The 24,698-nt window shown below is 38.8% G+C and overlaps 1 protein-coding gene across 1 annotated transcript in view; it reads right to left on the bottom strand.

Moving 5' to 3' along the window:
• Positions 1-23,704: 23,704 nt before the first annotated feature.
• LOC122814273 (coagulation factor XIII B chain-like) overlaps positions 23,705-24,698 on the bottom strand; it is a 287,601-nt gene continuing 286,607 nt past the window's right edge. The window contains exon 3 of the mRNA XM_044086866.1: positions 23,705-23,901. Coding sequence (XP_043942801.1) covers positions 23,705-23,901 — 197 coding nt within the window. The remainder of the gene's footprint in view (positions 23,902-24,698) is intronic.

Genomic DNA, 24,698 nt, shown 5'->3' with positions numbered 1-24,698 from the left:
GAGGAAGTCTTCCTGGAAAACTTATCTGAGCTACAAGGAAAATAAACTGCTGGTTTTCCATTGTTGGCTATTTGATAAAGTCTTTTAGGTTCATAGGTTTATAGGTTGGTACTAGGCTATCGGCCCTAGGGCCTATACAAGCCTAGCCATAACAATTCCCTGGCTATTTCTTCCCACACTATTTACTTCCTGGACCCCTGTCTAGCAGGGCGACTGACGTGATCACCAGGGTGAATTTCCTTTCTCCCATCCAATCGTCAAGGTTCCTTTTGAAGAGGGCCCAAACAGGCGCTCTGCTTGACATGTATGAGGAGTCTATTCCAGAGTCTGGGATTTTTTCTGAAAGATCTCTTTATTTTTCATATCTGCCACTACCTCCCAAATCATTATCTTCAATCTTCATAGAAAAAGCTACTTGACTTCTGTAAGCCTTACAAAAATTGCAGTCAAAGTTTGCACTCACAAAATACAATCCTCTGCACCATCCAGGACAATGCATAACATTATTTCATTTAAGTTGCAACTAAAATAATTAGTCTCTGACTCCTGGCTTTGCACATGTTGCTCTCCTAATCATTTCAGCTCCTACTCCTCTAATGCCTATATACACCTTATTGCTCCTTTTCCTTGTTTTTATTTCCCTTACTCTTATTTCTCTCCCTCTTAGTCTTGCTTTTAATCTTTAGTTTTCCTTTCTCCCATACCTATTCCACTTAACTCTAGCAAATAACTCTTGAACCTATAACTTATAGCATATCAATACATTTCAATGATACATTATATTATATTTGTATTAATCTGTGTAATTAAAGAATAGTGATATATGATGTCATTTATATATATATATATATATATATATATATATATATATATATATATATATATATATATATTCTGTTCTTTTATTTGTATAACTTTTCTCCCCAGGCCCACACTGAAAATGGATACAATTATCCAGTTAGACTTTCTGGGGAAACAAATGTCAGTAAAATAAATAACCATTCACAATTACACACACTGTACAGTCCTCATGCATTGTGCCCTTTTTATGTTACACTATTGGCTCACTGCTTTCTCATTATTATTCTAGTTGCTTTCATTCCCATCCCCCCTTTTGATGTGTATTAATGCATCACCGTCTTCCAATGTTCCCTTTTTTATTCAGTCACTCCTCTTTACTTTCTTCTGCTTTATACTTCTCTTTACAATGTGTAGAAATCTCCTGTCCAGTTCTCTTTTCTGGCACTTGTCCATTATTTTCCAGTTTTTGTTTATTATATTCTTCATTTCTGTTTCTATTAGTCTTATTGTCCACATTTCTATTTTTCTGCCACACCTCCTTTTCATTCTCTATACCACACATGCATACTTCCAGGAGTTTTCTCCCTCTTTTCCATATATCCTCGTCCACATTTCCAGAGCCTCTGTTTTATGTCCCGGTATACATCAAAAACCTATGTTTCATGCATGCCTCTTCCATCATGCATCTCTGGCATTTTGAGTCTGGTTTTCTTCCCTCTGTATATACATTTTTTCTGTGTTTGAAATCATTTGTGCAACTCTCTTAATATTTGATCTCGCACCCCATTCATTTTCTGCATCTCTATTGTTATTTTGAGGACTTTTCTCCATTCAGCTAAATCCAGGTCTGCCCCCTTATTCCTTCTCCCATCTTTTCCTTATCTAGTTTTTGTGACTCCCCCCCAGGTCTTCATAAACCATTCTACTTTTAGCTTTCCTCTGTTTTTCCCATATCCCACCATGGTGTTTTCCCTACCCTTCTTTTTTTTTTCTTTTTATGGGTTTCTACATTCTCTTTCTTCTCCAGACATGTTTTCACTCAGTCTGGTATATGTCCATCATTCATTGCGTGTTACTCCAAATTCTTGTATTAATTACTGTAGTGTTTGGAATACTTTCTACAATCCTTCTCCTTACTTCATTAACTCCCACTCTCTTCTTATCCCCTTTTCCCGCCTTTTTTCTACTCTTTTTTTTTTTTCACTATGAAAGTGCTCCATCCTGCTTTCTTCCATATGTCTCTTTCTTTGCCGTCTTACCATGCCATGTTACTCCACCTCTTCAGTGCCTGTTGATTCATTCTTTTATACTTTTCCACCATCCTATTTGCCCTCTCTCCTCTTACCTTTAGTATTCCCCTTACTCTGAATCTATCTCAGTGGGTTATATGCCAAGGCTTGCATCAGTATGAGTGGGAGTCCTCAGTACCCTTTTATGTACCCAGTCTTAGCTTGCTTTTTGAGATCCTTCTCAAATTCTCTTTCCCTTCCTCTATCCATCATTACAAGTTCTGTACTTTTATTAGCTTAGTCTCATTTGGGTCTACTGGCAGTGCATACAGTATAACTGGAAGAATCATAATTCTAATCATATTGATTCTACCTAATTGCTGATGTGATTGTATGCCCTCTCTCTGGCATCCAGTGTATTTTTCTCTCCCTTTCTCCAAATTCTTTGTATTGTATCACTTGTGTGTTCCACATATGCTCCAAATATTTAAAGTATTCCCTCTGTTAAGTGTGTCCCCTTCTCCCTTTCCTCCTTCCTTATTTCCTGACCACTGCTGTCTTTTTCTTGTTGCAGATAAGTTCTGAGGCCCTTTCAAACTTTGCAAAAACTACAGCATTTTGTCTGTGGCTGTTTCAGCATTCATTAACCTAAGCATGCCATCATCTCCATACACTGAAAGGTCTGACTGTACTCTTGCGATTCCATCCAGTTGTGCTAACTTTTTCCTCACCTCCTTTGCCAGCTCTTCTTTGACTACTGCAAAGAGTCCTGGGGAAGAGGGCACCCCATCTGGTCCTCCTCACTCTCTTCTTTTCATGAATTGGAAACTCCTCCATTTGCCATTACTTCTGTTTATGGCTCATTGTACATTGCCACAACAAGTACAAAAAGGAGATGTAGGCAAAATGATGAAAGCTAGTAACCACAATGAAATCTTGCCTAGGACACCACGATGGAAACCCGCAGTCCAAGTGACACAGTTTATTGGTAGAAGTAACACAAAATAACGCTGAACAATCCACAATGCGTTTTCGATCAAACAATCTTCTTCAGCAAAAACTGAAACACTGAATAGTGCTTCACTCCTGATTAAATACCCTGCCCTGTTGTCTATCCAATTACAAAAATTGCTAATTAGTTTAAAAACATCAACTAATTTAAAGTACCAGTATGAAAAGAAAATTTTGTTTTAAACTTAACACACTGTGTTTTGGTCAAATAGTTTTAAAATAAATAAATAATTGTTTACATAGTTAGAATATGAAATGACTTGAACATATTCTGATTAAAAAACATGTATAGTGTTGTAAAATGTCACATTAAAACCACTTTATTGTTTAAAAAACTTTTTAAACTGATTTCTACCAAGTTATATATATTAAATGTGATGAATGGTGACATCTGGTGGCTTTGTGATGTAAGTACAAGAGCTTTATAATTTTGCAGATCTAAGTTTTAGTACTGGCTTTACAAATAGTCATTCAAACCTGGAAATATATTGGAATCCAGTACTATCTGCCAGTATAACTCTTTATATTCAAGTTTATCTTCCCATAATCCACCCCTAATATCCCTAGGTAAAGAGTCTAGCACAAAAAAAGAAAATTCTGCTTGTGGGCAAGAAACTTGATGTCTAAACAATGCATTTTTCACATTTTGTTTTTTAACTTCATATAGGTGTTCATAAATGCGACATCTTAGTTTCCTTTCTGTTTTTCCCACATAAAACGAGGTACAGAAATTACAGGTTGCAAGATATACAACACCATTGCTGTTGCAGTTAAATGTACCTCTGCTAGTGAGTGTTCTATTCCTAGCTTCCAAAAAAATCTCCTTTTTGTTGTTAATCCTGGGGCATTGGGAACAAAACCCACATTTGTATGTCCCCACACCCCGGGTGCCAGTTTTCTTGTCTTTAGGGCCTCCAAATTCAAACATTTGTTTGAAATTGGTGTCCCTCCGATAAATAAATTTTAATGGTCTTTGATTTTTGAAAGGTAAATCTGAAATTTGAACAAATCTTGACCATTCCTTAGATATAACTTGCCTAATAGGCCCTGAATCCCCCGTATAATCAAGTATATACGCTGTATCTAAAGAAGTGGTTTCTTTGGAGCCCAAACCGTTGGTTATACTAGAGATGTTCTGTCCTAGAATAGGGGCAAATCTTTTGTGCCTTTCTTGGACCACTTCGAGTAAGGCCTCATCAAGTAGTGGTCTTGGATAACCCCTATCCATTAAAATGTTACAAACATTGTTACTTTCACTTGAAAATTCTGAGTCGTCTGAGGTCATTCGACTGACCCTAACAAGTTGTCCCTTCACTATGTTTCTCTTTTGAAAATAAGGGTGAGAACTTTGGTAGTGAAGGTAAGAATTTGAAAAGGTTTTCTTGCGATGTATACCTGAGGAAAATCCTGTAGCCTGCTTTTTAAGTATAATGTCCAAGTACACACATTGTTCCACATTTGCCTCAAATGTAAAATCCAAAAAGTTGGTGGTGTCTTTCAAATAATCCAAAAATTCATGGAATTTTTCCATTGTGTCTGTCCAAAATATACATATGTCGTCCAGGAATCTCTTGTACAAACACCAGCATTGGGTGTATGGACTGTTCAAAATGTATAATTTTTCCCACCTTTTCAAAACTATGTTGGCATATGTAGGGGCACATTTGGCACCCATGGCAACACCCTTCTTTTGTTTAAAAAATTCCCCTTGGAAGTACATGTAGTTGTTTTTTAAGATGGTTTCCATGAATAAAAGACAATTTGTAAAATCAAGATGTGACAAAGTGCCTTGCACTTACTTTGCAAAAACTACAGCATTTCGTCTGTGGCTGTTTCAGCATTCATTAACCTAAGCATGCCATCATCTCCATACACTGAAAGGTCTGACTGTACTCTTGCGATTCCATCCAGTTGTGCTAACTTTTTCCTCACCTCCTTTGCCAGCTCTTCTTTGACGACTGCAAAGAGTCCTGGGGAAGAGGGCACCCCATCTGGTCCTCCTCACTCTCTTCTTTTCATGAATTGGAAACTCCTCCATTTGCCATTACTTCTGTTTATGGCTCATTGTACATTGCCTTATCATTTCTATGCATTTTTCTCCATTTGCCCTTTTTTCTAGTATCTCACAGATGAATTCCCATCTGACTGTGTTGAAGGCCCTTCATGCAATAAAAAAGACCATCACTGCCTGAGATCTCCTCATTCATAAGGTATGTTAAGACCCACCAATTCATTTCTGTCCATCTTCCTTTCAGAAAACCATTCTTCCCCTTCTGTATTATTCTCATAAGAATGTCATCTAATCTCCTTGTTAGCACTTGTGCCATCACCTTGATGTCTGTGTTTGTTGAAGAGAATATCTATATTCGCCAACTTTCATCCTGTCTCCTCCCACCTTTGGAATCATTACTACCCTGGCTGTTTTGATGTTGTCTGTTTCCCTTTTCTCTTATCCTTTCATACTCCTACTTCTTAACTGTAACTAACTGTCTCCACATCTATTGTAAAAATGTAATAGGTATCCATCTTGGATCCCTACCTTTCATTCCCATTACTTCTCTACCATCGTGATTTTTGCATTCATGTTTTTTACTGCATAGTCATTCTATTTATGTCACCTCCCAAAGCACTTTTTTCCTTCTCCTGTTCCTGGTATATTTGTTTGTATTCTCTAAAGGCCTTATAAACTCTACTGTCCATGTCAGTGATCTCTACTGCTTTTCCCCAGTGCTTGGCACCTCTCTCACTCCTTTTTCTTTTTTTTCATATTTCCTTGCTAGATGTTCCCCTGTTCCTTCATAGTTACCAACAGTAGTTCTTCCAGTACCACCACTGTACTTGTAGTTGTTACCTTGCCTTCTAATTCAGGTTTTATTACTACTTCCTCTGCCCTTATTGCTAACCTGTCTATACCATTTTTCCACATTTCCCTTTTTAGTGTTTTCTTTTTCCTCTTGCCCTAGTATCTCGTTCAGTCTAGTGGACTGAATCATGTCATTTCTGGTAGAAAACCTCTGATTTATCATTCCACTCTTTCTCTTTCAAATTAATTTCTATGTCTCTTTTCATTATTACACTATACTTTCTTTTTCCAAATAGCCTGTCTGTCTTGAGATTTGATGTTACATTGAAGTTCTGTCCGATGATTTCCTCTCCATCTGTTTCTTTATTTGTTTCCATTCTTCAAACAACCTGCTGTAAAGGCGTCCTGTATCCCTGTTTGGGGCAAAGAGGTTCCCTATTGTCCATCTCCTTCCAGTCATTTTTCCTTGACAAATTATCCATCTCCCTGCCCCACTTCTCTGTACCCTTTCAATCAGTACAGATAATCCCTTTCTGAAAAGTGTGGATACTCCCCTCTTGTCATCCTCTGCTTTTTTGTCTGTGAGCTCATGATCTTCCCTCCTTCTTTTGCCTCACTAGTTTACCTTTAATTCAGTGTCCTGCAGCAGTACCCCATTGCCTTACATCCTAGTTACTCGGTTGTGCACTTTTTCCTTTTGATTTGGGTACACAGCCCCCTATGTTCCAGGTTATCACTTTCAGTATGTGCCCACGCCTTTCTGTTCTTTTTAGTGTTGTATCCCCTCTACTCCTCGTCAGAGTCTTTGAACAGTTCTCCACTCCTGGGTTTCCCTGCCAAGTTGAACCTTCTGTCATTTGACCTTCATCTATGCTTGGCCTCCTCTCTGCCCATACAGTTGTATTTGTTGCCACCATCTTGTAATTTGAGTGCCTCTGGATTTTGGTCCTTCATCTAGTCCTTTTTTATCCTACATTTGTGACAGTTTTATAAAAAACATTGCAATCTGCTCTAATACATCGTGGTCAAACCTAAGACTGGTGTTTCCTCATTTATTTATTTCTCCACTTTCCTGATTTTTCACTCAGGTACCACAATAGTTGTACTTACTACTTCAAAGAGAAAGCTTACTTTTTAATGAAAATACAGTCATTCTAAAATATGTTGCATCATAGGAAAGACCATATAACAGCAGTCTGCCTACTTGTGTCCTCTCCTTCAACCACAGTTCCTTTCTGTTACTTCCAGAGCAGACTGTAATAAAAAATATTATTTCTAAATAGTGCCCCATGGTCATAGATACCATTATTTATTTTCAGTCTTATTTACTCCCTTTTGTCTGGTCACTTCAGTGACTTTAGTCTTACATTTCTATTAATATGCAGTCATAACCTACTCCCTGCATATGATGGAGTTCATATTGTCTTTTCTTGTACTCCCTCTTACTTCTTTTTTATCTCTCCCTGTATAACCAGGCTGTCCAGTTCTTGATGGCTTCCCTCCTGTTGGCTTCATCCCCTGGCCTGTTTCCTGCAATTATTACATTTTATGATAACTTCCACAAACCAGGTAACCAGAAGGGAAGACAAACAGCCAAGTTCACTCAAACATGCTGAATTTATTGAAATAATATTTAAATACAGTGGACTTCAATAGTTAAACACAATTGAGAGCTTTCATCCCTCCTTAGGGACTTCTTCAGAACAAAGTAAATTCACCTACCCAGCATTCAAATACACATATCAGTTACATAATTAACACTAATTACTACCCGTATAACATTGCTGATTAAAACATGTAAAAAAATATATATATAAATGATTAAACAAAACTTTGAACATATAAATATGAAAACATTTTTAAGTAAGTTTTTGGAATTTGTAAAAATGGGATAAAAATATAATATATATATATATATATATATATATATATATATATATATATATATATATATATGATACATTGTCACTTATGCAAGCATATTATTCCAACAAATGATTCAATTTTAGAACACAATTTACATTCACCATTTCATTAATGCCTGGATATCTAGTTGCATCCAGGGAGAGTTGTCATTTTAACTCACGCACATCTAAAAATTCACTTAAAACCCTCCCTTGTTGGTCAGCTCTAACTTGTTGTATTATTAAAAACTTGATGAATGATATTTATATTCTAGAAGATGCCTGCTTAATGCATTTGCATTCTTTGAATGTTTTATAGCTAACAAATGTTCATATATCCTGTTCCTGAAGTGTCTACAAGTTTTTCCTATGTAGAATACAGGACATGAAGAGAATTTTACTAAATACAAATATAACCCTTTATGGGATTATGCCTTCCATTTAAATTAAAACTATCTCCAGTGACAAAAATATGAGAACATTGGCAGCACATCCCACACTCGAACTTAACAACCTTTTGGATAACAGCAGGAGATCTCAACCTACCCCTATGTTCTAAAATTTCTTTAAAACGTCTATTTCTTCTAAATACAAACTTAGGTTTCCTGCTGAAATTTTTAACCATATTTTTGTCAAGTGTCAATAAATCTCAATTATTTTCAATAAGTTGACATACCTTATAAGCATTCTTTTTAAAAGTAGTAATGAAACTTAAATTTGCATATATATATTGCCAACCCCAGTATCATTTCCACTGACTGTAACTACTTGGTTTGGGGAACCTTAAATAAGTGAATAAAAGTCCCTTATATGCTTATTTAACACTTCTTGCTTAATGTTGATTAACAAATCTATAGGATATCCTCTTTTTTCAAACATGTCTAATATGAACTTTACTTCATAGGTTCATAGGTTCATAGGTTGGTACTAGGCTATCAGCCCTAGGGCCTATACAAGCCTAGCCATAACAATTCCCTGGCTATTTCTTCCCACATTATTTACTTTCCTGGACCCCTGTCTAGCAGGGCGACTGATGTGATCCCTGGGGTGAATTTCCTTTCTTCCATCCAATCGTCAAGGTTCCTCTTGAAGAGGTCCAAAGAGGCACTCTGCTTGACATGTATGGGCAATCTATTCCAGAGTCTGGGGAGTCTCTGGGTCAGGAACCTATCCCTCCAGCATGTTTTGTTTATTGTGATGACAAGGTTTAGATCCATGGAGCATGTAGCTCTGAGGGATTGGGATTTCTTTAAGTGTAGCATGTCCAACAGCTCTGGGTTTGACATGGCCTTGTATATTAAGCAGAGATCGCCTCTGAGTAGACGATATGTGACAGAGTATAGCTGGAGTTTTTTTAAGAAAGAAAATTATTCAAGAAATCATTATCCAAGGTGATCATTTTGGCAGCCCATACCAATTGCCCTTTGACAATGGACTTCTTTTGAAAATCTGGGCGCCAACTGGTGTACTCTAAATACATACAAATTCGAAAAAGTGGGCTTCCTATACATTTTTGATATTAAAGTCCTACTTTTTTATCTATTCTTAAATCAATATCCAAATACGTTATTTTCACCTGACTGTATTAATATGTGAATTTAAAACATTCTACAGTGTGATTAAAATATTCCAAAAACTGCACTAAAATGTCACTCGGTCCAATCCAAATCAAAAACATATTGTCCAAAAATCTGGTATAGTTCTTAATGCATTTCATATACTCAGATTTAAATATGTATTGGTCTTCCCAATATGACATGACATAATTAGCAAAAATGGGGGTGCAAGCCACCCCCATTGCCACCCCAGTGCTCTGGCTAAAATATTGGCCTTCAGACCAAATAAAGTTGTGTTTCTAAACCATTTCCATCAAAGTCACATAGACATTTATATCATCTTGATCATATAAACCTGTAGCTGACAACCGGGTTTCAAACCATAAAAGACCTTCTTCCTGTGGTATAACAGAAAACAAGTTGCACACATCAGTGTCACCAAAAAATATTATCAATAAACTGAAAATTATTTAAATTGGACAAGAATTGCCAGGAGTCCTTACAAATGTAATTAAAATGCTGCAAACCTCTTTTCAAGTGGAAGTCTAGATATTTTCCAGTAAAACATGTTTTACTTCTCTTTGCATCAACAATAAGCCTAAACACTGGATTTTTTTAAACATTTGTGTATTTTAGGCAACCCAAAAATATTTCCCACTACTGGATACTCATTTTTCATGTAATTGTATGCATTAACATCAATTTGTCCTTGTAATAACATATCCTCAAGTGAAAAATCCAACCTTCTATATAATAGATTTAATCTCATTTAATGAAATTTCTCGATAAGTATCATCCATTCAAAGGACTGAAATACTATTCAAATAATCACTCTTGTCCATAATAACTACACCATTGCCTTTATCCAGCTTCCTTATGCTTATTTTACCATTTTTAGAAATCTCTAACAATAATTCAATTTCTTCTGCAGTTAAATTGTCACGAGACATTCAATTTACAAATTAATATGTTATTACAAACAATGTCTATATGAGTAAACAAGTTCTCATAATTAGTTTTATACTGGTCAAAAGGAAGGTCAGATTGAACTGCATTGTGTAGATCCACATCAGCAGCCATAGTATCTAACTTTATATTGTTATATTTTATCATCAACTTTAAGATCACCAAACCTGCATGGTCAAAGACTTTATGCAAGTCTTTAATGAAGTTGGGATTTCCCTCTACTCCATTTGGGTATCGTCAAAGCTGTGACTTTTCTTCCCTCTTCCTTTGACCAGACCAGCTTGCTCAGGCTGGCTGTCCCGGTCCAACACTGGGTATTTAAATCCACATCCATTACAATGTCTTCTCTTTCATGGTATCATCTTCATTTTTTCTTCTTGTAGCTCTCTCCCTGCTTCCGCAGCAATTGCTATCAGACCCTTGTCTTCTACTGTTTTTCTGCTTTCACCAGTGTCTTACTTTTCTGTTTTTCATGTTCTTTCCTCCATTTCTGTCATCTGTATGCCCTGGATTTTGTCTGCCCTACTTATCATATCAACATCACTGACCATTGAGTACAGTGCTCTCTTTGGGAAGTATCAAACAATTATAAAGACCCTTAAGTTTCTAACCAAACAAAAAAAAAATCACAGGGCTAAAATCCCCGAGCTAGCAAGATAGATTGGAATGTCTATTCCTTTATTCAGTGTCTAATAAACTTTTGAAGGGAGATTTGTCTCATTTACTGCTCCATTAGAGACCCACTTGTATAGGACCTCCTGTATTTCTGCAAGTCCAATACCTCCACCAACACTATAACAAGTAATCAAAATCTTTAGCAACAGATAAACAAAAATGGTGGAAGGAAAGGTTTACAGGCCAGTACCCTCCCAAACCAATAGAATAAACTTCACCTTCATATTAAGCAGTGTGATTTAATGCCATTCTTTAAACATAACCTAGATGACTGAATGGGTACCCACGTTTACTCCAGTCTTGACTGGTATGCTCCTCCTGGAGAAAGGAGGTAAAGCCTGAGGAGGGTACCAGCAAGGCATAAGTAGTCACAACATTCAACATTGTTGGAATATGAATGAATTCTCAATAGCCTTTAAATATGTATTTTAAAATACATAATCTCCAGAAGCTACACCTTTTCATATATTTCAGTGGGTGGTCATTCCTGGAAGGGTATTATGCATAGGCACTCCACATACAATATCTCCCAAGTAAGACAGGTATATATACAGAATACACTACACAGTACTGACAAAGGGACAGCCACTTGACTTCACAACTCAATGGATAGGTGAGAGATCACAAGTCAATAAAATGTTGCCACAAAATTTGGAAATATTCCAAGTAATTTACATTTTTATTTATTTATTTGACATTTGTTAACAGGGTAGATCCAACTGAGATAGAAGCCCATTTTCAGTTGAGAACCAAGGAGAAGAGCTCCAGGAAAATTACATACAAATATTCATAGAACATAGAAAAGTATGTATTATAAGTTGTACAATGTAGTAAAAAATAAAAAGTAAACATGGAATATGCACAAAAAGTTAAGCAAAATACAGTTACAATAAACAAATACAATAAGATCAATTTAACAGAATCTGGCAATTTCAAATATGCATGCTATGTATTTACAGATGGGGTATGGAATGTACAAATGTAGAGGCAGATTGGAGTCAATATACTATAACAGTGCCATAAACTACAAAAATAAATTAACTGCATACATAATTACATTGTTTTTAGTTGTTGTGGATAGTAGACTATGTCTACATGAGCATAACTACTTAAAAATGTGAAGAAAGGCAGAGTCAGAGAAAAGTAGCCATAACGTTATTAGAGAGGGAGAGAAGTGGGTTCAAGGAGGAGGGAAAAAGGAAGGAGAGATGGGAGATTTCATGTTGGCTCCTGGCAAGGGCAGATCCATGAGCTTAACAGAAAAATTTTACATGCTTTTTTGAACTGATTTGTATTTGGGATGTTTTTTATAGAGTTAGGAAGTTTGTTCCAGGCTAAAGACAGACTGTAATTGTAAAGTAGTTTACTGATGTTTTTGTTGGGTTAATGTATGTCAAAGAGTTGTTGGTCAGAGCTTCTGAGAGATCCTAGTCAGGGTGTAGAAGGAAACGAGGGAGAAAAGGGAGGGGCAGGCAGTAGGTTTGTGTAAGACGGAGTGTGCGATTTGTAGCTGTGAAATAAGAAGTTGATGGGGGAATTCTTGCCATTGCATTTTTTTTAATGCAATGCAATGATGTTATTTATAAGGTTGATTTGTTGCAAATCTGGCAGTTTTATTTTATATTTTTGTCGAGTTGGGAGATTACTGTGGATTGTAAGTTTGTGAGGATGGAAGCTGCACAGAGAAAGCATGGCAAGAGGAAAGCCCTAGCTAGGGATACTTTGGCATCATGGGTGAAGAATTTTTTTGGTTTCAATTCAGTAATACCAGTTTTTGATGCGTCTTTTTGATACACTGATGAATATGCTAGGCAAATTTTAGTTGGTCATCTATTATGGTGCCCAGGAGTTTAGTATGTGGCTCAACTTTGATAACTGTGTTGTTTAGAAATGAGATGGAAAAGGTGGATTTGTGGTATGAGAGTGATCTTAGTAGGAACAGTAAGAGTTTAGTTTTTATTAGGGTTTAGGATAAGCTGGTTTTCAGTACGGCATTTTTCTACAACAATGAATGTGTTTTGTGTAAGTTTGAATTGAGATGTGACATATTTTAAGAGGTGGTGGTGAGGGTTGAGTTGTCTGCATATTGGATAAGAGTTGAGTGGCTGCAGGCAGAGTGGAGGTGGTTGGTAAAGATATTGAAGAGAAGAGGGCCTAGGATAGAACCCTGGGGGATGCCTGCTTTTACAGGCAAGAAGGGGGAGCAGGAAGTGCGCCATTGGGCAGACTGTAGTCTATCAGTAAAGTAGCTGGAGAACCACTGCAAAGAGGGAGGAGAGAGGTTAAGATCAGTTAGTTTTGTTAGTAGTTTAGAGTGAGACACCATATCAAATTCTTTGGATAGGTCAAGGAAGAGACAGGACACTAGCTGATTATTATCTCTGGCCTCAGCAACTGTATGAGTAAAAGATAAGAGGGCAGTAGCAGTACTGTGGCTGGCCGAAAGCTATATTGGGTAAGGGTTAAGAGAATTTCACGAATTAGGTACATAAGCAGTTGAGAGTGGATGCACTTTTCAAGAATTTTAGAAAGTGTAAATAGGATGGCTATTGGTCTAAAGTTAGAGGGGTCTGTGGAGTTACCTTCTTTGTGCAATGGTATAGTGTAGAAAGATTTCCAGATGTTTGGAACTGTGCCTTCTTGAATTGATCTATTTATTAGAATAAAAATAGGGAAGGCTATGGATTCAGCAGCAAGCTTGAGAAAGAGGAGGGTAGTTTATCAGCAGATGGGGAGCATGGTTTAAGTTTGTCCGGAAGAGATTTGATACAGGAGGTGGGGACAGGTTTAAGAGAGAAAGAGGTTTTATTATTGAGTAGAAGCAGAGGAAGAGTTTGGGGACATGGAGTTAAGGTCTGAGTGAGTTAGTTTGCGGATAGTGTCTATGAAGTAGTTATTTAGCACTATAGCAGTCACCAGTGGTGAGTTATTAGGGAATGGATTTGGGGTTGTGGGGTTACAAGGGTAAAGGATATTATTGATAGTGGATCAGAATCTTTTAGGGTTGGAGAGGTGATTATTTTGTGCTGTATTATAGAAGTTTTTCTTGTCCTGCTAAATGCAATTTTTTTGTAAGGATTCTGATTTCCTTGTAATTTTGTAGTAGGTAGGAGATTTGGTTTTCGGACAGGTTTTCCAGATACTATCCCTTTTATGCATGAGGGAGCAGGTTTCTTTTGATAGCCAAGGTGCACAGTTAGGTTATATCCTAATGTTATTTTGGGGAACAAGTGAGTCTAAGATGTCAAGGAAAATCTGGTTAAATTTTTCCACAGCTTCATTAAGGTGGTGAAGGAAGGACCAGTTAATGGATGCCAGTTTAGAGTTAAATGGTTCAGTATCAAAGGAGGATAATTTATGGCAGTCTCTGTGAATGTGGGATCTAGGTATTTGGCTAGAGTGCCTTCGGATGTGAATAGGAAGGTGGTCACTAAGGGGGTTGGGTAAGGTGTGGAGGTTGTAGTTAAGATTAGGGTCTGTGGTAAGTATCCAATCAAGGATAAAGGTGGAACCAGAGCTTTTATTACTACAAGTAAGGGATGTCATGAGTTGTTTGAAGCTATACAGGTTAATACTATTATTTGGAGAGTCTATCATAAGTTTTCACTAGTCTATGTTTACATTCCCCAGAATGGTAGTTTCATAGGATATGTTGTTGGACAGCCATAATAATATATTTTCTAGGATTGGAATGTTGTTTCCTGGTGGGATATAAAATGATTAAGGTTATAACAAAAGCTCAGTAGGAACCAGATTAAGTCCAAACACAATAATATTGCAAAAACAGACATCCAGAAGGCTGAAACTGAGTAGAAACAGCTTTAATAACAGTAGAAAATGTACACAAAACAAACTGGTGAGCACTTTCGCTGCTTACCCGGTTCTTCAGACCATAAAAAATAAAAACACTTGTATACGAATAACCAGCCATACAATTGAGGGATGTCAGGTCACATGGTGTAATTAATTATGCAATCCTCTCCTCTTCAGAGTAGGTTTTAAACAGACAGCATTTCTCAGACTTGGGTATACAGTAGCCCTCAGGTCAAGAATCCATCTTAACTCAATTTATTTTGTTTCATTAGCTATATCACCTCTTCTTATATTAGTACCAACTTTATGCAGAACCAAAAACTTAAATCGATGGGTATCATCAGTTTCCATCACATGTTTGGCTAATGCACTACTTTCTTTCCTATTGCATATATCATTATTGTGCTCAAGTACTCTTTCTTTCAACATTCGATTGGTTTTCCCAGTATAGAACCCTTCACATACAATGCACTGTGCCCAATAAACTATGTTCTTATCTGTGCAATCAGCATAAAAACTAAACTCAATATTTCTCATAGTTCTAGGGTGTGTAACAGACGTAACCATCCACACATACCTACAGGCACTACATGATCTGCATGTATACGTACCTCTCCTTTCAGAATGTACCCTGTCTATATAGTTCTGTCTATAACATAGACATTGCTTGAGGGTTTTATTGTTTTCAAAGGAGAATCATAAATGGGGTCCAACCACATTACCTACACTTGGGTCCATCATAAGTACTGGCCAGTTCTTTTTCACCACATCACAAATGACGTTAATGTTACTTGAATAAGTTAAAGTTGCCCTACTTATATTACCTTCAGATAAATATTTGATCCAGGGGGGGTCAGAGAAATAGGGTCTAATCTCATTCCCAGTGGCAGATCTAACCTCATTAACAGCCTTTTTAATGACCCCTATTTTGTACCCACGCTCTAACAATTCTATATGTACAGTATCCAGAGCTTCTTCTAGCTTAGATTCATTTGTGTGCAGTCTCATTACTCTAAGCACTTGGTTTTTAACCACATTCCTTGGAATGTGCCTGGGGTGCATGCTAGTGTTGTGTAGGATGTTATTCTTCCTACAGGGTTTCATATACATACTAGTGCAGATGCTGCCTAGCTCATCCTTCTTAACTACAGTGTCAAGAAAGTCTATATCCTCAGCAGAGTAATGCATAGTAAATGAAATTATATGACTGGTTATTTCTATATAAGGTTTTAAGTGTTTTTATTTTGTATGGTCTGAAGAAGCGGGTAAGCCATGAAAGCGCTCACTAGTTTGTTTGGTGTACATTTTTTACTGTTATTAAAGCTGTTTCTACTCAACTTCAGCCTTTTGGATGTCTGTTTTTGGGATATAAAATGAATCTACAGGAAACATTTTGTGGGAATTCAAATGACAGTTTAGTACAATTAGTACAGTAGTGTAAAAACTTTGCAATGATATTTGTAGGGGGGTGAGATTGAAAAAGATCAGAGTAGAGAACTGAAACACCATCATTTTTTTTGTCTTTCTATCTAATTGAAATATGCTGTAACCGGAGGTGGGGGTGGCAGGATTTTGTTATTAGCTATGTAGGGGTTTAACTAAGTTTCAGTTATGGTTAAAATATGAGGAGAGCATTGGGCTAAATAAATCAAGGTGATGAACAACATCTATGTATGTGTATGTTATGAATGTGATTTCTGCGTATGCTGCTCAAAGACTAATACTATAAAAAATGTGGAGCATGATCATCTCTCAGCTTCTCCCAAATGTTCATTGCACATATATATACTAACACTGACAATCACTACTGTGACTGAAGTGTGTATAGTGTCATGTCTTCTTCTTCTTTCTACTGTTCCCATTAGGGGTCGCCACAGTGGATCATCTGTTTCCATTTCTTCCTGTCCTCTGCATCATGCTCTTTCACACCAACCGCCTGCATGTCCTCTCTCACCACATCCATAAACCTTATCTTAGGTCTTTTCCTCTTACCTGACAGCTCCATCCTTAGCATCCTTTTCCCAATATACCCAGCATCCCTCCTCAGCACATGTCCAAACCAACGCAATCTTGCCTCTCTTGCTTTGTCTCCAAACTGTCCAACCTGAGCTGACCCTCTAATATACTGATTTCTAATCCTGTCCATCCTAGTCACACCCAGTGCAAATCTTAACATCTTTAACTTTGCCCATCCAGCTCTGACTCCTGCCTTTTTGTCAATACCACCATCTCCAATCCGTATAACATAGCTGGTCTCACTACCCTCTTATAGACCTTCCCTTTCACTCTTACTGGTACCCATCTGTCACAAATCACTCCTGACACTCTTCTCCACCCATTCCACCCTGCCTGTACTCTCTTCTTCACCTCTCTTCCACACTCACCATTACTCTGAACTGTTGATTCCCAAGTACTTAAACTCATCCATCATTACCAACTCTACTCCCTGCATCCTCACCATTCCTTTACCCTCTCTCATTTACACACATATATTCTGTTTTAGCCCTGCTGACCTTCATTCTTCTCCTCTCTAATGCATATCTCCACCTCTCCAGGGTCTCGTCAACCTGGTCCCTACTCTCACTATATATCACAATGTCATCTGCAAACATCATAGTCCACGGGGCCTCCTGCCTGATCTCATATATCAACCTGTCCATCACCACTGCAAATAAGAAAGGGCTCAGAGCTGATCCTTGGTGTAATCTCACCTCCACCTTAAACTTATCTGTCACTCCCACTGCAGTCCTCACCAATGTCACACTACCCTTGTACATATCCTGTACCACTCTTACATACTTCTCTGCCACTCCAGACTTCCTCATACAATACCACAACTCCTCTCTAGGCACCCTGTCATATGCTTGTTACTAAAAATTATATGGGTCATTTGTTGAGACTGTCTTGTCAATGCATAAGATTTTATTATGTATTCTTTAATGTGATAAGCTGGTTTCCCTTTCCAAGCAGTAAAAAGAGCATTACTGACATCATCCTGATTAAGCTAACTGTCAAATACGGTAGATGTATGTTACTAAAAAACTATTTAATCCAAGAAGTATATATTGCTAACAAATACCTCTCAGCACAAAACATATCAGATGACATGATGTGTTAATGAAATATTAATATAAAGGACCTATGTTTGTACTATATCAATACATTTTCCTTCACTGACTGTTGATGTTCATCGTGTTTCACTGTTGCAGTCATGACTGTAGGGTTCTCCCCTGCCGGCAGGCAGCCCTCAGTCGGCCAGAATCCCAAAGTCTGGGTCCGGCGTCGGCTGTTCAACCATATTCCCTGATGTCAGAGCGCCAGGAGTACAAAGCCGACGCCATCTTCTCCAGTCTTTCTTGCCGTGCGGTGATAGCAGTTTGCAAGTGCCGGTCGGTTGACTCCTGACAATTATTTCTGATAAACTTCAGTCCGAAGATTTTCTTCTCCACTCAAAGCTAAGTACCCCGTTGGGGAAACATTTTTCTTGCTCCACTCCGATGTCAGAAAAAGTTAATAATTGTATTTCATGTGGGAAGCAAATACCTTAAAAGGATTTTCATTCTTACTGTATTCCTTGCTTAGGCCCTGACCACGACGTAGCTAGTTGTCGGTTTTGTGCTAGATTCAATCAATGTACAATTAAGCGAAGGTACGATTTTGCTTTTCATTACTTCGGTAGGCGCTTTAACTACAAAATGTCATCGGATACGGTTCCGGCTACCGGAGTTCACAAATGTCGCAAGGATAAAGACAGGCCTCCGAGGTCCAAATCTGATGATTGCGCACAAGCGGAGCCAGCTTCAGGTTCAGCCATCATCAGTGAGGCGCTTTTGCAGCCCCTGTCGTCGGCCATTTCAGAACCGATGGCCAAAATGGATTCTCATGAGGAGCCAACCAGGCCTTTAAATATTTCTATTGCAGGACCTCCGGACAATGCTCCTTCGGATGGGTCCGCAGCCACTGTGCAGGTACCGGCTTCCGAAGGGGTTTTCAGGCCTACTCAGCTTCTAATAAAGGCAAAGCCAAAGACAAAGGCAAAGACTCCTTCTAAATCAAAGACTGCAACACAGGCCTCTTCTGAACCGGCTCCCAAGTCACAGAAACAGCTACTCAAGATGGCGGAGGATTTACTTACTATGATTAGGGGTTCACATCCCCCTCCAGATAAAAGGCCAAGGCAGGATGTTTACTATGATTCCTCTGATCAGGCTTCTGTTTCCTCTGTTTCTTCTTCTGAACAGGAATATTTTTTCCCTCCTTATGAAGATTCTGATGCTGAGGAATCCATTCCTTCAGCTTCTCCCCCTGAGGATTTCTCTTTTGGGGAAACTTTGCATGAAATGAGGGAACATTTCCACTGGGAAGGACAGGAGTATTCGGAATCTAAGAAAAGACTGAGGGATTTTCTTCTTCTTCCCCAACATAGACCCCTGGCTATTCCTCCTGTTTTGGATATTGTGGATGATGCCTTTTTAGAAGCTAACTTAACCCCTGACTCTTTTCCTCCTGCTCCTGTTAAGCCTGATAGATATTACAGGGTTCCTGATTCCCACCAGTTTTTATACAAGAACCCTTCTGCTGACCCTGAAACCATTTCTCAAGGTCCTAAGGGAGTTAAGGCCGCTTCTGCCAAAATTCTCATTCCTACTGAAAAGGATTCTCGATCCTTAGAAAGATGGGGCAAAAAGGTGTACACTTCTGATACTTTGTCCATTAGGGCTTTAAACTGTCAGTTTCATATGCTGAAGTACCAGCAATTTCTCTTGTCTGTTTTAAAACAAAAGCTTACTTCCATTTCTGCCTGTGCAGATGATAAGGAATTACATGACTTATTGCATGCCACTGAACAAGTTGGGAAGCATGGTTTACACTGTGGATTTGATGCCTTGGAGGCTTCTTGTAGGGCTGCGGCCTCTGGCACAGTCATTAGAAGGCATGCATGGCTAAGGGAACAAAATTTGCCTGAACAAGTAAAGGCTAAATTATTGGATGCTCCTGTTCAGCATAATGTTTTGTTTGGATCAAAAGCTGAAGAGGTGATTAAAAAGATGGAGGATAAGGCGAAATCCATGCAAATGGTTAAAGATTTCTTACAGGTATAGCCACCTAGATTTAGCAGGAATTGGCCTTCAAAAAATTGGTCCTTTCCCACTTCAGACAGGCCCCAGAGGGGTAGATATAGATGCTCCAGAGGAAGGCCTCAAGCACAAGCCTCTTATAGACCAAGACAGTGGACTTCTTCCACCCCTAGGGGAGGAGAGGACAGGTCACAAACTCAAAGGAAACAAACTCAATGACTCCCTTTGTTGGGCTACAGGAACTTCTTGCCTGGAAGCCCCTCTCGGAGGAAAACTCTCTCTTTTTTATCAAAATTGGACTCAAATAACCCAAGACAAGTGGGTTTTGGATGTGGTTTTAAGAGGTTACAAATTCCATTTTCATACCTTGCCAAGGCCAAGCGGATGGCCAGACCTTCCAAAGCATCAATGGATGGAGGCCTTAAACCAGGTGGAAGCTCTTTTGGCTATGAATGCTATAGAACTGGTTCCACTGTCAGAGATGGGAAAAGGTTTTTACTCGAGGCTCTTTCTAGTCCCAAGGAAGCAAAACACATGGAGACCCATTTTGGATCTGTTGGTCTTGAACACCTTCCTAGAGATTCCAAAATTCAAGATGCTTACTCTACAGCAGCTACTTCCAATGCTATCCAAAGATGCATGGATGGTAACTTTGGATTTAAAGGAGGCATATTTACACATTCCCATCAGGCAGGATCGCAGAAAATACCTCAGGTTTAAGGCCGGATCAAGGCACTTTCAATTCTCTGCACTGCCCTTTGGATTGTCTACTGCGCCCAGGGTCTTCACCAAATGACTGGCTCCAGTAGTAGCTTACTGCAGACTCAAGGGAATTCAAATTTACCCTTATCTGGACGATTGTCTAATCCAGGCAGACAGAAAGGATGTCTTACTCCAGCATCTAGAATTTGTACAGAACCTCCTCAAGTTCCTGGGATTCTCTGTAAACATAAAAAAGTAAAATTTGACGCCATCACAACAGATAACTTTTCTGGGTGCTCTTCTAAACACTACAACCCAGATGGCATTTCTGACATCCGAAAAACAATTACAGCTGGCTTCAACTTTCAAAACCTTGGCAACTTTAACTCAACTATCTGCAAGGAAATTCCTGCAGGCTTTGGGTTACATGGCCTCCTGCATCCTTCTCGTACCATATGAAAGACTACACATGAGGAAAATACAGTGGTACCTAAAAAGTGTATGGTCTCAGCATTGCCACAGTTTAGACATACTGATCTCCGTCCTTCCTTGTCTTCAAAAGGAATTTCTTTGGTGGTCCAGGGCATGTGCTCTAAACAAAGGGAAACCCTTCTGTCAGCCTCCTGCCACTCAGGTTCTAACCACGGACACCTCGGATTATGCTTGGGGAGCCCATTTCAAGGGCAACTGTCTGCAGAGCCTTTGGACAAAGGATCAGAAGCACCTGCATATCAATTTAAAGGAAATGTTAGCCATTCAGAAAGCTCTATTTGGCCTTCAGGAATCTTCTACAACCAGGACAACTACTAATACGGACAGACAACACCACAGTTATGTGGTACATAAACAAGCAAGGGGGATCTCATTCCTACCCCCTTTGCAGACTAGCCATGGATCTATGGAACACAGCTCTAGCTTGCAATCTGGATCTTCAAGCTCAGTTTCTACCAGGGAAACAAAACTTCCTGGCAGACAGTCTGAGCAGAAACCTTTCGGATCCACACAAATGGATGCTGGACACCAAAATATTCAGGATGATAACAGCAGTCTGGGGATGTCCTCACATAGAACTCTTCGCATCCCATCTCAATCATCAACTACAGAATTTTTGCACCAGGACTTTCCACAGAGAAGCTTGGAAAGTGGATGCCCTGTCATTCAATTGGAGGAACCTCTCGGGATATGCCTTTCCGCCTCTTCCTCTTCTTCCACGGGTCTTATTGAAGATAAAACAGGACAAGCCCAAGCTGATTATCTTGCTGGCTCCAAATTGGCCTAGGCAGTTTTGGTATCCAACACTAAAAAACCTATGCCTGGAGCCCCCTTGGGTTTTACCTCAGTCTCCGAACCTTCTGTCCCAACATCAGGGTCAGGTTCTACACTCTCATGTCAGAACTCTCTACCTGGCGGCCTGGTTAATCCAGGGCCTTTGATTTCTTCTTTCCTACCCAAACAGGTTATGGATGTCATTTTAGAAGCCAGGCATCCTAGCACTAGAAAATCTTATGCAGGAAAATGGAAAAGATTTTGTTCCTGGATGCAGGCTCAGGATTCTGATCCTCTTCTTCCTAACATTACTTTAATTTTGCTTTACTTGACAGATCTCTTACATAAGGGTCTCTCTTTCTCTTCCATTAAGATACATGCCTCTGCTATTTCTGCTCATTATAATACAGACCCTCCCATCTTTTCCCACCAGCTCATGAGACAGTTTCTCAGAGGAGCTAAGAACTTAAGACCTCCTAGATCTCCTCCCATTCCTGCTTGGGATCTCAACTATGTTTTGGAAAAACTAACCTTGCCTCCTTTTGAGCCTGCTGCCTCTTCTGACATCAAGTTTTTATCTTGATTTTCGAGCTATTCTGTTAGCCCTAACCTCTGCCAGGAGAGTTTCAGAGTTACAAGCTCTTATGGCTGTGGAACCTTATATTATTTTTTCATCAAGGCAGGGTATCTTTGAGGACTAATCCTACTTTCATGTCTAAGGTAGTTTCCAAAGTGGCTTTAAATCAAACTATCCCCTTGCCAACCTTTTTCCCCACTCCTCAAAATAAAGGGGAAAGGATCTTACATTCCTTGGATGTACACAGACAACTACGTTTTTACCTGAACAGAACCAAGGACATCAGAAAATCAGAAAAATTGTTTGTTTCTTATGCTTCAAGTTCCCAAGGTAAAGCCATTTCAAAACAGACCATTTCTAAATGGATTGCTCATGGAATCAGATTTTGTTATTCACACCATGGAAAGCAAATCCCAGGGAATATACGGACTCATTACACCAGAGCTGCTGCCACTTCTGCGGCCTTCCTCAGGGGAGTTCCTACCAAAGACATTTTGGAAGCTGCAACTTGGAGTTCAGTGCATACTTTTTCTAAGCACTAAAATCTACCTCTCTACTCTAAGTCTAGGGCAGGCTTTGCTTCTGCAGTCTTGCAGGGCCTTTTAGCCACCCCTTCTTCTTTATGACCACCTCCCTTTCTTTCAGCTTTGGGATTCTACCCTACAGTCATGACTGCAACTGTGAAACATGATGAACATAGTACAGTTGTGTACACCTACCATAAATGTAGATGTCTGAGTGCCTTCACTGTTGCAGTCTGGGTTTCCCTCCCTCCTGTCCCCTCTTGTTTTTACTTTTGTGTAGTTCCTTTTTTCACCATTCTTCTGAGGTGTATTTGCATAGGTTATGGGACCTTTTTCATTTTGGGACTCCTGACATCTGGGGCAAGAAAAACTGGAGAAGATGGCGTCGGCTGTCGGCTTTGTACTCCTGGTGCTCTGACGTCAGGGAGTATGGTTGAACAGCCGACGCCGGACCCAGACTTTGGGATTCTGGCTGACCGAGGGCTGCCTGCCGGCAGGGGAGAACCCTACAGTCATGACTGCAACAGTGAAGACACTCGAACATCTACATTTATGGTAGGTGTACACAACTGTACTTTCTTATGTATCTAAACTATTAAAACAAGGTCTATTTCACAAAGACAACGTATGTTATTGACCTTTTAGTATTAACATTAGTCATACTTTTCTTAATTCAGTAAAACAGAGCATTACTGTTTCACTCGTGTCTATCCCAGATTCAGCTGTATCCCTTCTACCCAAATTCTGTGGTCATATATGGTAGAGTGGGAAAAGAAAAGCAGACAGATCAAACCCAGCTTTATAAAATGACAGCATGCTTACCTTTACACTCTGGAACTGGTGACCATTTTCCATATTCACATCGTACTTTAGCAGATCCTATCAAATTATAACCTTCATCACAATGGTATTCAACTTCATCACCACTGTCATATTTATTATTTCTTGGAAAATATTTTCCATCCCCGATACTTGGTGGCTCTAAACATTTTTTATCTAGGATATAAAAAAAAAAAAAAAGTTGCGTAAATACATCAAATTTGGACACTTTGTTGGCACTGGCAGCATGACTCTCAGGTTACCATGTGCAGAGGTGCTTTTCAAATTTCAAAGCCTTCTTAAAGCATATAATTCTAAAGCATATTATATATATATATATATATATATATATATATATATATATATATATATATATATAGCTGTATGATACAGTATATTATATGTATATCTGTATTTCAGCAATAAACAAGTCATCATACTGTAGAACAGCAAACATAACTGAAGGACAGGCAAAGATTATGAAGATACTCACACAGCAACTGCATTTCTTTTATTGTATTTCAGCACATGAGCAACACTTGTCCTAAACAGAACCACATAATGGTGAAATGAAGCCCTAGGCAGGGTTATGGACTAGGGAACATCATACACAGCAGCGCCCCCACAGCCTGCCATACACACAGCACCACACAGGACCCTACCTCTCAGCCGTACCGAATTCCTTAGAATTTACCTGTTTTGTGGGAAAAATAATGGGTGCCATGAATTTCCAAGTAGCCTTATCAATTCGCATTTTTTTTTTATTTTTATTTACAATTTTTAGGTATGGCTGACATCATCACACATCACTAGCAGATCCCACAACATCATCAATGTTGGGGTGTGCTTGATGACATCAGCTTTGTGAGGCAATGCCTGAGTACCTGTCGGATTCACAGACTGGGGCAGGACTGGGAGATGGAGAACAGTAGAAAGTTAGTCAAGGTGTCCAGATTTGCAAGTTTTACTTTATT

Source organism: Protopterus annectens, chromosome 10.part0 (assembly GCF_019279795.1).
Source record: "Protopterus annectens isolate FY-2018-M chromosome 10.part0, PAN1.0, whole genome shotgun sequence".
Lineage (NCBI taxonomy): Eukaryota > Metazoa > Chordata > Ceratodontiformes > Protopteridae > Protopterus > Protopterus annectens.
The sequence above is the reverse complement of the archived record's forward strand: the minus strand, read 5'-3'. Positions and strand labels throughout refer to the sequence as shown.